We start from the raw sequence: 12140 nt of genomic DNA, 5'->3' as shown, positions 1-12140 counted from the left end.
TGGGAAGAAAAAAAAGTCAGTTATTTCACCCCAATTTTTGATTACTTTAATGAAAACTAGGTATAATTACTAGTCAAAACTGATGAGTCTGCCAAGTATAGGTAGGGGGAATAAAAATGGCGGATGTTTCAAAACCTTAAAAAATATTAATTTTCCATTCGAAGCTCTATATCTTAAAAACTAACAACACTAAAAAATCTAAAAGAACATTATTTAAAGAAGAATAAATTTTCTGAAGTAATAGCTCTAATAGAGCTATTCACGTCCAATAGTTCTCGAGAAATAGCCTTTTAAAAAGCTAGATATCATAAAAATGTACTTAATTTATTTTGAGAAATCTATATCTCAGGAACTATGTGATGTACAGATGTCTATTACCACTCAAATAAAAGCTAGTTTAATGTACTATAAAGTAGTTTATGACCTTTACCTCCGTAGGAATAGTAGTTTTCATGATATTTCCTCAAATAAATTGATTTATAGTTTTTCGGAGAGTAGGTTTGATTTATCAAAAACATTATTTCAGAAACCATGGGACGTACAGATGTCTGTCTGCACTGGAATTAAAGCTTGTTAAATTGACTATAAAATAGTTTATAATGTTTATCTTTGTAGGACTAGTAGTTTTTATAATATTTGACAAAATAAACTCACAAAATGTTAATTTCTAGTTGTTCTTATAACATGTTTGATTTTAAGAAAAATCAGTCTAGACCAATAAGACGTACATATGTCAGCCAGCACTCAAAATAAAGGAAATTTGACTTACTATAAAATAGTGTATGATACTTATCTTCGTAGGGGTAGTAGTTTTTAAAAATGTACTGATCGTAATGTTAGTACTTCTAGTATTTTTAATATGTTATACTATTAGTATTTTCTATTGTTCTTAGTAGTTTTAAGAATATAGAGCTTTGAATAAAAAATTAATTATTTTTAACGTTTTGAAACAACCGCCATTTTTTATTCCCCCTACCTGTACTTGGCAGATTCATCAGTTTTGACTTGTAATTATACATAGTTTTCATTAAAGTAATCAAAAATTGGGATAAAATAACTGCCTTTTTTTCTCTTCTTGGGCTCTTATCCTATAAGTTTTCTGCCCACACACACTAACAGGAGGGGTATGTTTCAATATACATTTTAATAGATTGACTTGGGTGAAGGTAAAAATGTTTGTAAATGACAAGCAGATTTGAGAATACGAAATAAATAAAGCTATAGAATAAAACTGTCAGTTTTTTCTTATTATTATACAATATTTTATTAAAATAAAGTTTTTTCTTTAACTATATTGTTTATATTTAAAAATAAAAAAACAAATACCTCTAAAAAAATAAACTACCAAAATAAAGTAAAATATAATGAAATATTAGAAGCTATTATTCGCCACTATAGTTCAAATTAAAACCGCATACTTTGCCAAAATATAAATAAAAGAAGAAATTCAATTTTATACTGTTTGTAACACCTAAGAACCACTTTTTATAATTTATTAAATTTTTTAAAAGCCTTTTTATCCTGAATAAATATTTTTATCTAAACTCTTTGGTGGCCAACGTTGGAAATTACTGAATTACAGTTATTTGGTAGATTAATAAATTATTATGACATTTTCGATTGGTAATAGGTTTAATTGTTTTTCAAGAAAATGGAGCGAGGTCTTGGAGAAGAAGAGAAAAACTACTAGAAGAAAATTAGAGCTATGAGAAGAACGTAAACAGGAAGTGCAATGAACCCCTGCTGACCAAATCGGCGGACTGTTATTGACTCTGATCAAGGTCAGCTGTATCAAGGTCTACATCAGTAACTCATTCCTTTTCGAAGTCTTCGTAATTGTTTAAATTATTCACTTTTAAATAAATGTTTTACAGAACACGGAATTGGTAAAATTATCTCAATATTATTATTATTTATGGGTGGTGAAATATCCGTGCTTGGTTATGCTGATGTTTTGATAGTGTTAGGTCAAGATGAGGACAATATAAAACTGAACATAACTACATTGATAAAAGCTAGATAGGAACTATGTCTCGAAAAAAATGCGGATGAAACAATTTTGGTTAGCTGTCTGTATGTAGAAATAGGAAGAAATATATTTAAAGAGGTAGAAATGAGTAAGTATTTAGAGTCAGCAATGAATAGCAAAAATCGAAGTCGATGTGGAAATAAAGACGACGTTAAGGGTGGAGTTTTTTTTCTTTAATTCAAAATTGCTCAATTTGCACAGAAACTTAAAAGTTAGAATTTACAAAACTATTAACTTCTCTACTATTTTTTACGGATCTAAAACTTGGCCTCTTACATTAGCGTAGAGACAGAAATAAAGTATTTCGTAAAATATTCGGTCCGAAGAAGGATTCGTTAATAGCAGAATTTAGAAGACTGGACAATACCGAGTTGTTAACTGCATCCGGTTAATATAACTTTGGTCATTGCGGCGTACAAGGTACAAGTAAGGTTGTGCGGCTTAGTAAAGAACCTATCCATGAAAAGTTAATTAACACTGATTAACGGGTAAACGTCCGAAGGATCGGCCGAATCGTTAAGGGAAGATTACGTTAAGAATGATCTTGTGGGTTTCGGTTTGGACGGCCTTCATTAGGTAGATGTGTATAGAAGGAGATTGGTGGTATCGGATTCGAACCTATGGGTTCGCTAAGCCTTTCATTATTATTATCTCAATATTATACAGTAAAAAAGTATAGTTAGCGAGATTACAAGGTTAACTCAACCTCTTGAAAACGTTTTCTCAGCCTTTGTCCATGTCCACCAAAGTCTACTTTCGATGACTTTGAACATGGAGAACACAAAACATGGAGAAAGAATATGGTTTAATAATACTTGCCAAACAGGTAATCAGTATAATTTTGGGTCAGTTCAAAAATGCGAAACACGATGGGAAATTTTGATTTTAGAGGATACGTTCATCAATATTTTATTTCCTGCTCAAATAAGAAGTATCCCTTTTAAATACGATGTGAGGAAGCAATAATAATTTTTTGTTGTCTTAATAATGATTATTGGTAGAAAATTTACCATTTGTCCTTCCCTTTCGATCATGGACCATTGACAATATAAGTAAGAAATTCAGCTTTGTGGCAGGGCTGGGAAATGACAAAACAAGCATTGAATATTTTATTACTAAATAGCCATTAATTATTGGAAAATCAAAGGTGAAGGAATATAATTACTGAAAAGAGCATATTCTTATTCCGATAGTTTATCATTTTTAAATTATCATTATCATTTATCAATTAAGTTTTAATACATTTTAATTGTGTTCTTTAATATTATTTACAGGATCTGAGGCCATTGACCAACGAATAGTCTTACCGCAGTATTATATGTTTAGAAGGTCTCAAATCTGTCTATTTTTTTAATCACCCCTGGAAAAAAATGGTATAAAACTAATAGCTTTTGGGGAGCATGGGATCTATAAATGAAGAGGGGGATTTGGAACTTGCTTGTCCCATATTTTGCTATTTTGAGCCAAAAAAGCAAAATGTGGAACATGCAGGTTCTTCAACCACAACTATAGTAACTAAATCGTAGTAACTATGGCTAACTAAGTCGTTAGTACTAAAAAAAAACTTGAAGGAAGGAGTACCGTAGATAGTTGCCACGAAACCAAAAAGTAGGGCCTCATGAACTCCAGGGGCGGGGTGATCTCCATTAGAAGGGATGTCAAGCCCTAGGGTACCTCCAGTCGCAAATGCCGTAGAGAGGTTGTACTGACCAGGCTGAGATTAGGTCACACGAGGCTCACCCACTCCTATCTTATTTCAAAAGAAACTCCTCCGAACTGTCAGTATTGCAACAGCAATCTAACAATAAGCCATATTTTCCAACGATGTCCATATTTCACACCACACCTCAATACCTTAGGACTAAACCAAGATATCTCAAAAACCCTTGGAGACGATGATAAAGCAATAAAAATGGTTAAATCAGTTTTTAAAATCACAAAATTTGCTGACAGAAATATAACTTGATTGGAAGGGGGAAAATAACAATAAAATAATAAATAATTAAATTAAACAATAAATAAAATTTAACGAATATTAGCAAAATTAAATAAAATATAAATGGCGTTGATGACCAATGAAGTTTGGCGTCACTAAACAAAAACAAACAAATTCCAGGGGCGGAACAAAGGAATAGGAGGCAATCACCAGCTGCATTCTGTTTTAGTTTAGATTACAATGGCGTAGATTCCTTTGATACACAACATAAACCTGAGCTTCTTCTTTTCAGCTTTACTTTCCGTTTGACAGAGGATAGGTTATGTCACTCCTCTTGTAAACAGATAGACGACGTTCTGTGAACGAGATCACAAGCGATAAGATAGCGGTCCAAAGAAGTTCGACCAGACAGAGGATCTATAACACCAAGGCTGGCGGGTTGTCCTAGCCGTGATTAATTCACAAGGTGATGAGATATCGATTGCCGGCCCTCGTCACGAAGACGGCTCCGATCGAACGGTCAGTTTTGCCGGACCACCTCAGGTCAGTTCTAGTCAACTGCCCTACTTATCGATAGCGACTGTAATATAAATATTATTCTCTTATACCTTCCTCTATGGAAAATAATAAAATCTAAATCTTCCCCTCATTTTTATGCAATACGAAATCAAGTGACAGCGGTAAATGTAATATAAGTTGGAAAATGGCCGCAATAGGTTATGAATTACACACTATAGAATATTTTGAAATTTTTACTTATACTAATTTTAGTCATCTAGATAGTGTCAGTAATATATTTTTTAATTGGTAAAAAAAAAGTAATATTTTAATAGCAAAAAATCTATGTTATGGTTTTATAAAAGAAACTGAATATGATCTGAGAATGTAGAGGTATGCGTTGGGTGGGAGAGGAAAGTGAGATATTACGACGGCTGGATTTCTACCCCAGGTGGTTTTTCCAGCCTGGAATTGGGAAAATGCAAATCTCTTTCCTGGTCGGTATAGCCCTTACTCCATCAGTATTCTTCGAATTTTTTCTGCACAGCATTGCAATGGAAAGGAATTCGGATGGTGTGCAGCAGAGTTTCAAAGGAAAATTTATTTTCTAGAAAACATTTAGGTTAAGAACCTTGTTTTAGAATTTTTAAAAAAGAACTTTTCCCTTATTAATAAGGTTTTATATTATATTTTTTTAAATTTTGGTTAGCTATTGTAGGGATTTATTTTGATATATTTTCAAAAATTAATTTTCTAATTTAAAACTTGATTAGTAATGTTTTTGCTAGTTTTAAAATATCGACCATGGAAACATAGAATTTAACTCTCCTATAAAATTTGAGATTTTACATATTAATAGAATAAAAAATAAAGTGAAACGAAACATCCTAGGTACGCAAATAACAGAACACTACTCGCGTACTTATACCAACCATTTCATGCCTAATAATTATCTCAACTTTCATAACAAAACTTTTGGGGCATACCAAAAGACTAAAAAACGATATGGCTAAGGCTGACATGATCATATAAATATCCTTGTTTAATTATATAAATGTTTAAATAAATTGTCTAAATGCTAACCTCAAACAAACAGCCCTTTAGACCCAATCTTTGGTTAGGTACCTTTTACAGCCTTTTTCCTTTCTCAGCCCCGGCTGGGAAATTAACACTTTGAAGAAATGTTCCTATTGTTTAATAAATCTTCCACAAATACTTTAGCTCCACAACCCTGAATCACAGTATTTTTCGCGCCTCACACCCTATAATATACAGCATAGGAAACTGTCATGGTCTGGGCTCTATCTATTCTTATTTCATGGAAACGGAATAGTTTGTCTATTTTTCACCAAATTCCAGTCAAATATCGTAACTATGCGCAAATAGTAGATAGTACGACTATCAAGCGAATTCTGATAATGTAACAGCAAATACTAGCTAAATAACAAGAAGTTAGTGGCTGCGACTGTCACTATGGGATTTCTGTCAATACAACAGCCACAATCGAACTTCCTCTAAATAAGAACACTGAAAAGGAGCTGGATGAGATATCACCACACTGAAATCAAGACCAGAAAGATGCTCTATTGTGAACTGTTGCATATGTTACCATTTCCTATTGTGATCAAATTTGCTATTTATGCCTTGTATTTTTTGACACTTACAAATGAACAGCTAAGAGTTGAATAAAATATTGACAGTAATAAAAATAAAATAAAATTAGGAGTAAAGAGTAAAATACTCATACACAAAATATTTTAAGTCCAAGTTTGGGCCGCCCGTAGCTCTGTGGTTAAGACACAGTCTTACCAAATGATGTCTATTGGCGGTGCCGGTTCGAATCCGGCCTGGAACGTTGACTTTTTTCATTGAGTGGTGGTCCCACAAAATGAAGAACTTTGACCATGGTTAGGCAGTATAGGAGTAAGTCTAAGTAAAGTAATCGGTACTCAACTACTCAGTACAGGGAAATCGTATTGAAACCAATTTCAATACAAATATTTGTAACGAATACTTTTTTTTTTTAAAATAACGTAATCGTTCTCATCATTTAGTACTCTTGTCAATACAATATTTTTTTTTCTCGATTCAAGTAAAATTAATCGAATCTTGGCCAACTCTAAATGATGGCTATCAAATCCTTTTTTATTTGAAGTTCTTCATATTTACATTTTGTTCAAATTTTCATATAATTCGTGTTCTGATTTGCAGTACTAATTCATTAATTATATCAGACCAAATTCAATTAGTTTAGGACTAATGAAGATTTTTAAACGCGGGAGGCAAATGCCAAAGGATCGGGTATTTCTAATTCATACCATGGGCGAGACTATGACCTGAGACGATAACATTTTACAATCCATAAAATGGGAGGGAGTTAACTGGGATCGGGAATGAATGCCTGGTGAAGGGCTCCTTTCCAATTTATTTCAGCCATCACGTTAGGGCGGCCGTCATCGTATCGAGTGATTTCTACGATTTTACGACCCATTTCGAGTAACTACCATTTTTATTACAGCCACTCATATCGTCCTCCTCATTCAATTTTCATTAGACTGTTGGATGTTGGATCAGGTTTATTGTCCTCTGTCCAAAACAGACTCCACGTTTTTTCTTATTTAATTAATAATAATGACAACAACAGGGCTGGAGGACATGAAGGTTCGACGCCGACAAAACTGACAATCCTTGTCTATACGCAATATATATACACAATTTTTGAATACTTTAATAAAAACTAAGTATAATTCATTCTCCATGTCTTTAAAACTACCAACAGCACTAGAAAACCTAAGAGAACTTCATTTAAAGTAAAGTAAATTTTCTAAAATATGAGCCCATAGTTTAGGACTACTTTATTAATAATTTCCAATGCCTAATGTTAAAGAAAAGAAAGAAACTTTAGATAAAGATTCCAGATGACTTTTACTCTCCATCGTAAACCTCCACCCTCCTGTTCTGCAGTATTCTTTTTAAATACTCCACTAACACCTGCTGAACAGATTCGATACTTAGAACTCCAACTTGACAAGAGACTTACTTGGAATCCACACATAAGACTGAAACGACAAGAAACTGCTCGTAGATTTCTTTTGCTACAACATCTACTTGACAAACGCTCTAAATTTCCCACTCACTACAAAAAAATAATATACACTATGATAATCAGACCAATTTTGACATATGAAACTGAGCTCTGGGTATCTATTAAACCATCAAATTCTTCCTGCATCCTTACAATCCAAAATCCTACGTAAAATACTTGATGCTCCTTATTACGTTACAAATAAACTCATTCACAAAGAGTTGCAGATTTGGCCCAAAACAGATATGCGTCTTTTCATTCCAGACTCCATCTTAACCCATTAGTTCTTAATCTCTCATCCTTACCAATTCCTGATAATCCTCCGAGCCGTCTGAAAAGAAGATGGGCACGGGACCACCACGGGTGGTTCCTTCCTAAGATTTTAAATTGCAAATGAAACATTCCACATACTTACTTATTGTCTTTATTATTTGTACAGTTGTAAATTATATTAAATAAATAAAAAAAAGATAAGGATTCAAAAGAAGTTGTGTTTTTAGAAAAAATATTGTTTGCTATAACATTTTTATTTTCTGATTTAGGTCTAATTTATTATTTTATAGGTGGAGTTTCTATTCCCTAGGGCTACCTAGAAGTAAAACTTAACCCACTCTAGCCGGAATCGAATCGGCGCTACCTCACTCACCTACATCATTAAAACAATCGTGTCTGAGCAACAAGCTGATTCATTGTTTGTTCCGACTAATTAAAAAGATGTTCAAGCAAGTCGTAAGGTTTTATTGCTTCATAAATATACCTGAAAAGGAAGAAGATCCTGACGACATGGAGTAGAGGGACTCCGAGTTGGGAACGGAGTAATGGGAAGCGGAAGTTACCATCCTCCCGCTGGCCTTCAGCCGCAGGATTTTCGCTCTGCAGATCACACAGCGGAGCGGAAGCAGCCTCTGGGACACTGCCATCTGGATCGTCTTCACGAAGCACTTCCTGCAGACGACGCGGTGACCGCACGGCGACGTTTGCATGGTAGCCTTAGCGTTGACGCATATCACGCACTGCAATCAAGGCACAACATCAATAATAGAAATTTGTTACATGTTCTGCGTAAGAATGGAGAGCATATTTACTGAAAAAAATGTTCATTAATTAGAATAAATTGGTATATATTAGAAAACTGGATATTGAAAATTTGAAAACAAAAAAACGATTACTATCTATCGTAGAAGGCATTTCAAGTTCAGAAAAACAAAATTGGCATTAATTACTATTCAACACATTTTGGAAGGCTTGGTAATATCAAGTCATTACCAAGACATTTGAAACCCCTGAGAAATTACGTCATGAGCAACCCCTTTTCATCCAAATTATACCAGCTCCAATTTAAAATTAATTTCTTAATCTGTTGTATATTACTTTCTTTTTGAATTATTATTTGCTCCATTTATCTGTAAGTCAGTTTCTTATTTAATAGCCTAGAATTAATCCTACACTTAGGAGATCAGTTAATAATAATAAAATAGGACAATATTTTTCAACATATTATTGTTTTTTAGTTTGCCCATGATTATATGGGAAAACAGGCCGAGGAGTATGGATACCCACCAATTTTAATTTTTTCAAATTATTCTTAGTGATATTTATAACAATTTTACTATTAATATCATCCGTGATCACGAAATATCGCAAAAATGACAATGATTTTAAAAGTTAATCATATATTATGATTATTTAATAATAGTAGGAACTGCATTTCCCTTATTTATTATATTATATATGTTTTAGGGTTAAATGTCCTGACTGAAAATATGAATTAAGGATTTCAAAACAAGAAAAAAAATCTCTATGAAGGTATATCAGCTTTGTAAAGGAGATATTCACGTCCAAAGATTTTCATTATTATGAATCATTTAGGTTATAATAAATACATATGTGTTCCAACCATTTCCTTAATAAAATGTGAACAATAATATTCATAATAAATATTGTTCAAAGTGAGCATTATGGTAGATTCGTTATCTTTCCACCATAGCAACAGTTGCCGAACGATACTTGATATGTGTTATTGTTTCGCAGTTTTCAATTATTCTTATTCATAAAGAATTCTATTGGCTTGCTATGAATTTTAGTTTAATGTTATTCCAAACAAAAAATTCAGTCGTCTTTGAAGAGCTTGTGAAAAATAACACATATTCAGTACCGTTTGGCCAGTGCTGCTGTGGAAGACAGATGTCGAACCTGTCTGAATGCTGAAGATTATCACTGTGAATAATTCTTGTATCCAATTAAGTCTTGGATGAAATCGAAAAATCAAGTTTATAAACTGGAAGTCGTTCGATTTCAGTGAAAAAGTTACTGTAACATCCACGGCAGCACAAAAAAAGCAATACTTCCCGGCCGATCCTACCCCACTAAGACCCTCAGGGAGTGAGGTCCTAGTTTAATCGAATATTTGAAAAGCACCTGAAATTGGAAAACAGCATAAACATTACATTTCATTAATGAAGTAGTTGGAACATATTAATATTATTATTTATTATGATATAAATAATGAATTATAATAAAAAACGTTGTCACCTACAAAGCGTATACTTTCATAGATAATTTTTATTTTGTTTTGAGATTCTTAATTCATATATTCGGTAAGGACATTTAACCCTAAAATACCCTGTATATTGGAAATATAAATTCCAACTTAGCAGCCGACTATATATAAACTCGTGACATTTCTCCGTTCTTGTTGAAGACCGCACCTTTTGTGGCGGGGCGGGAAGGGTTAGGCTCAATGGATATCTCCATAAAGGTCAAAACAAGCTCTTTCAACAGGAAATATCTTCATCAATTTAGCCAGCGTAACATTATACAAATGCAACTTTAATAATACCAACGTAATATTATTATAAGTCTGCTCTTATACAGATTAACACTGTACCCATGGTTACTGAAATGTTTACTGCTATGGGGTTTCTCTCGCCATTTTAAAGGGCCGGTATTGATATCCTCATTTGAAATTTTCATTTAGAATGTAAAAAATATCAAAATTTATGAATTCGCTAAGGAATTCGTGAAAGTGGTAAATGATGTAAAGTGAAATTGATAAAAAATACTTCATAGTTAATGGTATTTTCGAATGTCATTAAATTAAATTGATAAAACATAATTAATCAATAGATTTGGATTAAGAAAACTCTCTAAAAATAATCTTTATTTATTCATTGATATGAAAAAAAATTCATTGTAATAGTGTTTAACTTAGGTTCCCACTTTATCTCCTGCCCTCTATTATTCCTTCTCACTTAAAAGTGGTTCCTGGCAATTTCTTTCTTAAGTTTTCAATCTGAATTTTAAGTGATGAATATTTAGCAAGTTCTCATTAATCTAAACAAAATTTAATTTTCTTTTTATGTATGAATATTCATAGAAATTAAATAATATAGTTTTGGGTGTTCATTATTATCGGTTATTATACACAATTTTATATATTTTGGTTATTCACTACATGATTAAGAATTTTTTTTAATGTACTTTGTTCACAATTTTACTGCACGAAAATGGAGTATCTAATAATAAGATTCATCATATAATAATTATACTGACTTCATCCTCCTGTGATGTTGCCAACTCTGGTTCGTTTTCTTCCAGTTTCGAGAGCAGCTTGTCCTGTCAAACAAAAAAAAAAATTATAAATTAACGAAGCCATAATGATTCCATGAATAAAATTATTATTAAATTAGATGCTTAAGACTAACATACTTATTTCAGAGGTTCAAAAATTGAAAAAAACGTAAACTACAAAATCGTTTGGGGATTTTATTTCACGTACGAATAAAAAATTGTAATTAAATATCCTGGGACGACCGATTTTTACTGAAAATTGAATTATCAAACGATATTATTCTTTACCATGAGTTTGTTTGATGCTCGCAAAACTTTAAAAAAAACAAAACAATATAATTAATTAAGAAGTTTTCCATAAAAAGTCCATATTATTTTTTTATATTATATAATAATAGGAAAGTGAAGGGGTTTTAAAAAATTATAAATATACTAAAAACCTATAAAATGAATCAAATAGATGTGAGATATAAACATTTTCAATAAAAATAAAAAATAAAATTTTTTATATAATAGCGGTTTTGGACGGCTATTATATAAAAAATTTTATTTTTTATTTTTATTGAAAATGTTTATATCTCACATCTATTTGATTCATTTTATAGGTTTTTAGTATATTTATAATTTTTTAAAACCCCTTCACTTTCCTGAAGTTGATATATTACCTTCAAATAGAAATCTTCTCAATTGTTTTTCTGATATGACGCGTCTTCAATAAGGGCATAAGATTTTGTATGACCGATGTGAATTTTCTTTCTCTTTCCCCTGGAAACTCCAGAGTTGAGTGTGAAAGAGAAGAATTAAAGCATTAAGTCAACTTCACAATGAAATGAAACTTCATTCGCCGTAACTAAAATAAACCAAGAAGTTACCTAAACTCCCGAAAAAAAATAGGAGTAGTAAATCAAATTTCGAACACCCTGGATGTAGGTACAGTAAATTCATCAGTAGTGGCCTGTTGAACATTAGATACAACAAATTATCGCAAGCGAATTGGGATTAATGATTTACTAATATAAGAT

General features: G+C 32.1%; 1 protein-coding gene across 5 annotated transcripts in view; it reads right to left on the bottom strand.

Annotated features, from left to right (window-relative positions):
* Nucleotides 1–12140, bottom strand: part of LOC106684817 (micronuclear linker histone polyprotein) — a 170889-nt gene that overhangs the window by 11169 nt on the left and 147580 nt on the right. For all 5 annotated transcript variants that reach the window (XM_024360454.2, XM_014427101.3, XM_024360456.2 and 2 more), the window contains exons 3-4: nucleotides 11101–11163; nucleotides 8306–8561 (exon numbers count right to left, since the gene is read on the bottom strand). In XM_024360454.2, coding sequence (XP_024216222.1) covers nucleotides 8306–8561; nucleotides 11101–11163 — 319 coding nt within the window. The remainder of the gene's footprint in view (nucleotides 1–8305; nucleotides 8562–11100; nucleotides 11164–12140) is intronic.

This window comes from Halyomorpha halys, unplaced genomic scaffold (genome assembly GCF_000696795.3).
Source record: "Halyomorpha halys isolate HHAL.00 unplaced genomic scaffold, Hhal_1.1 Scaffold623.1, whole genome shotgun sequence".
Lineage (NCBI taxonomy): Eukaryota > Metazoa > Arthropoda > Insecta > Hemiptera > Pentatomidae > Halyomorpha > Halyomorpha halys.
The sequence above is the reverse complement of the archived record's forward strand: the minus strand, read 5'-3'. Positions and strand labels throughout refer to the sequence as shown.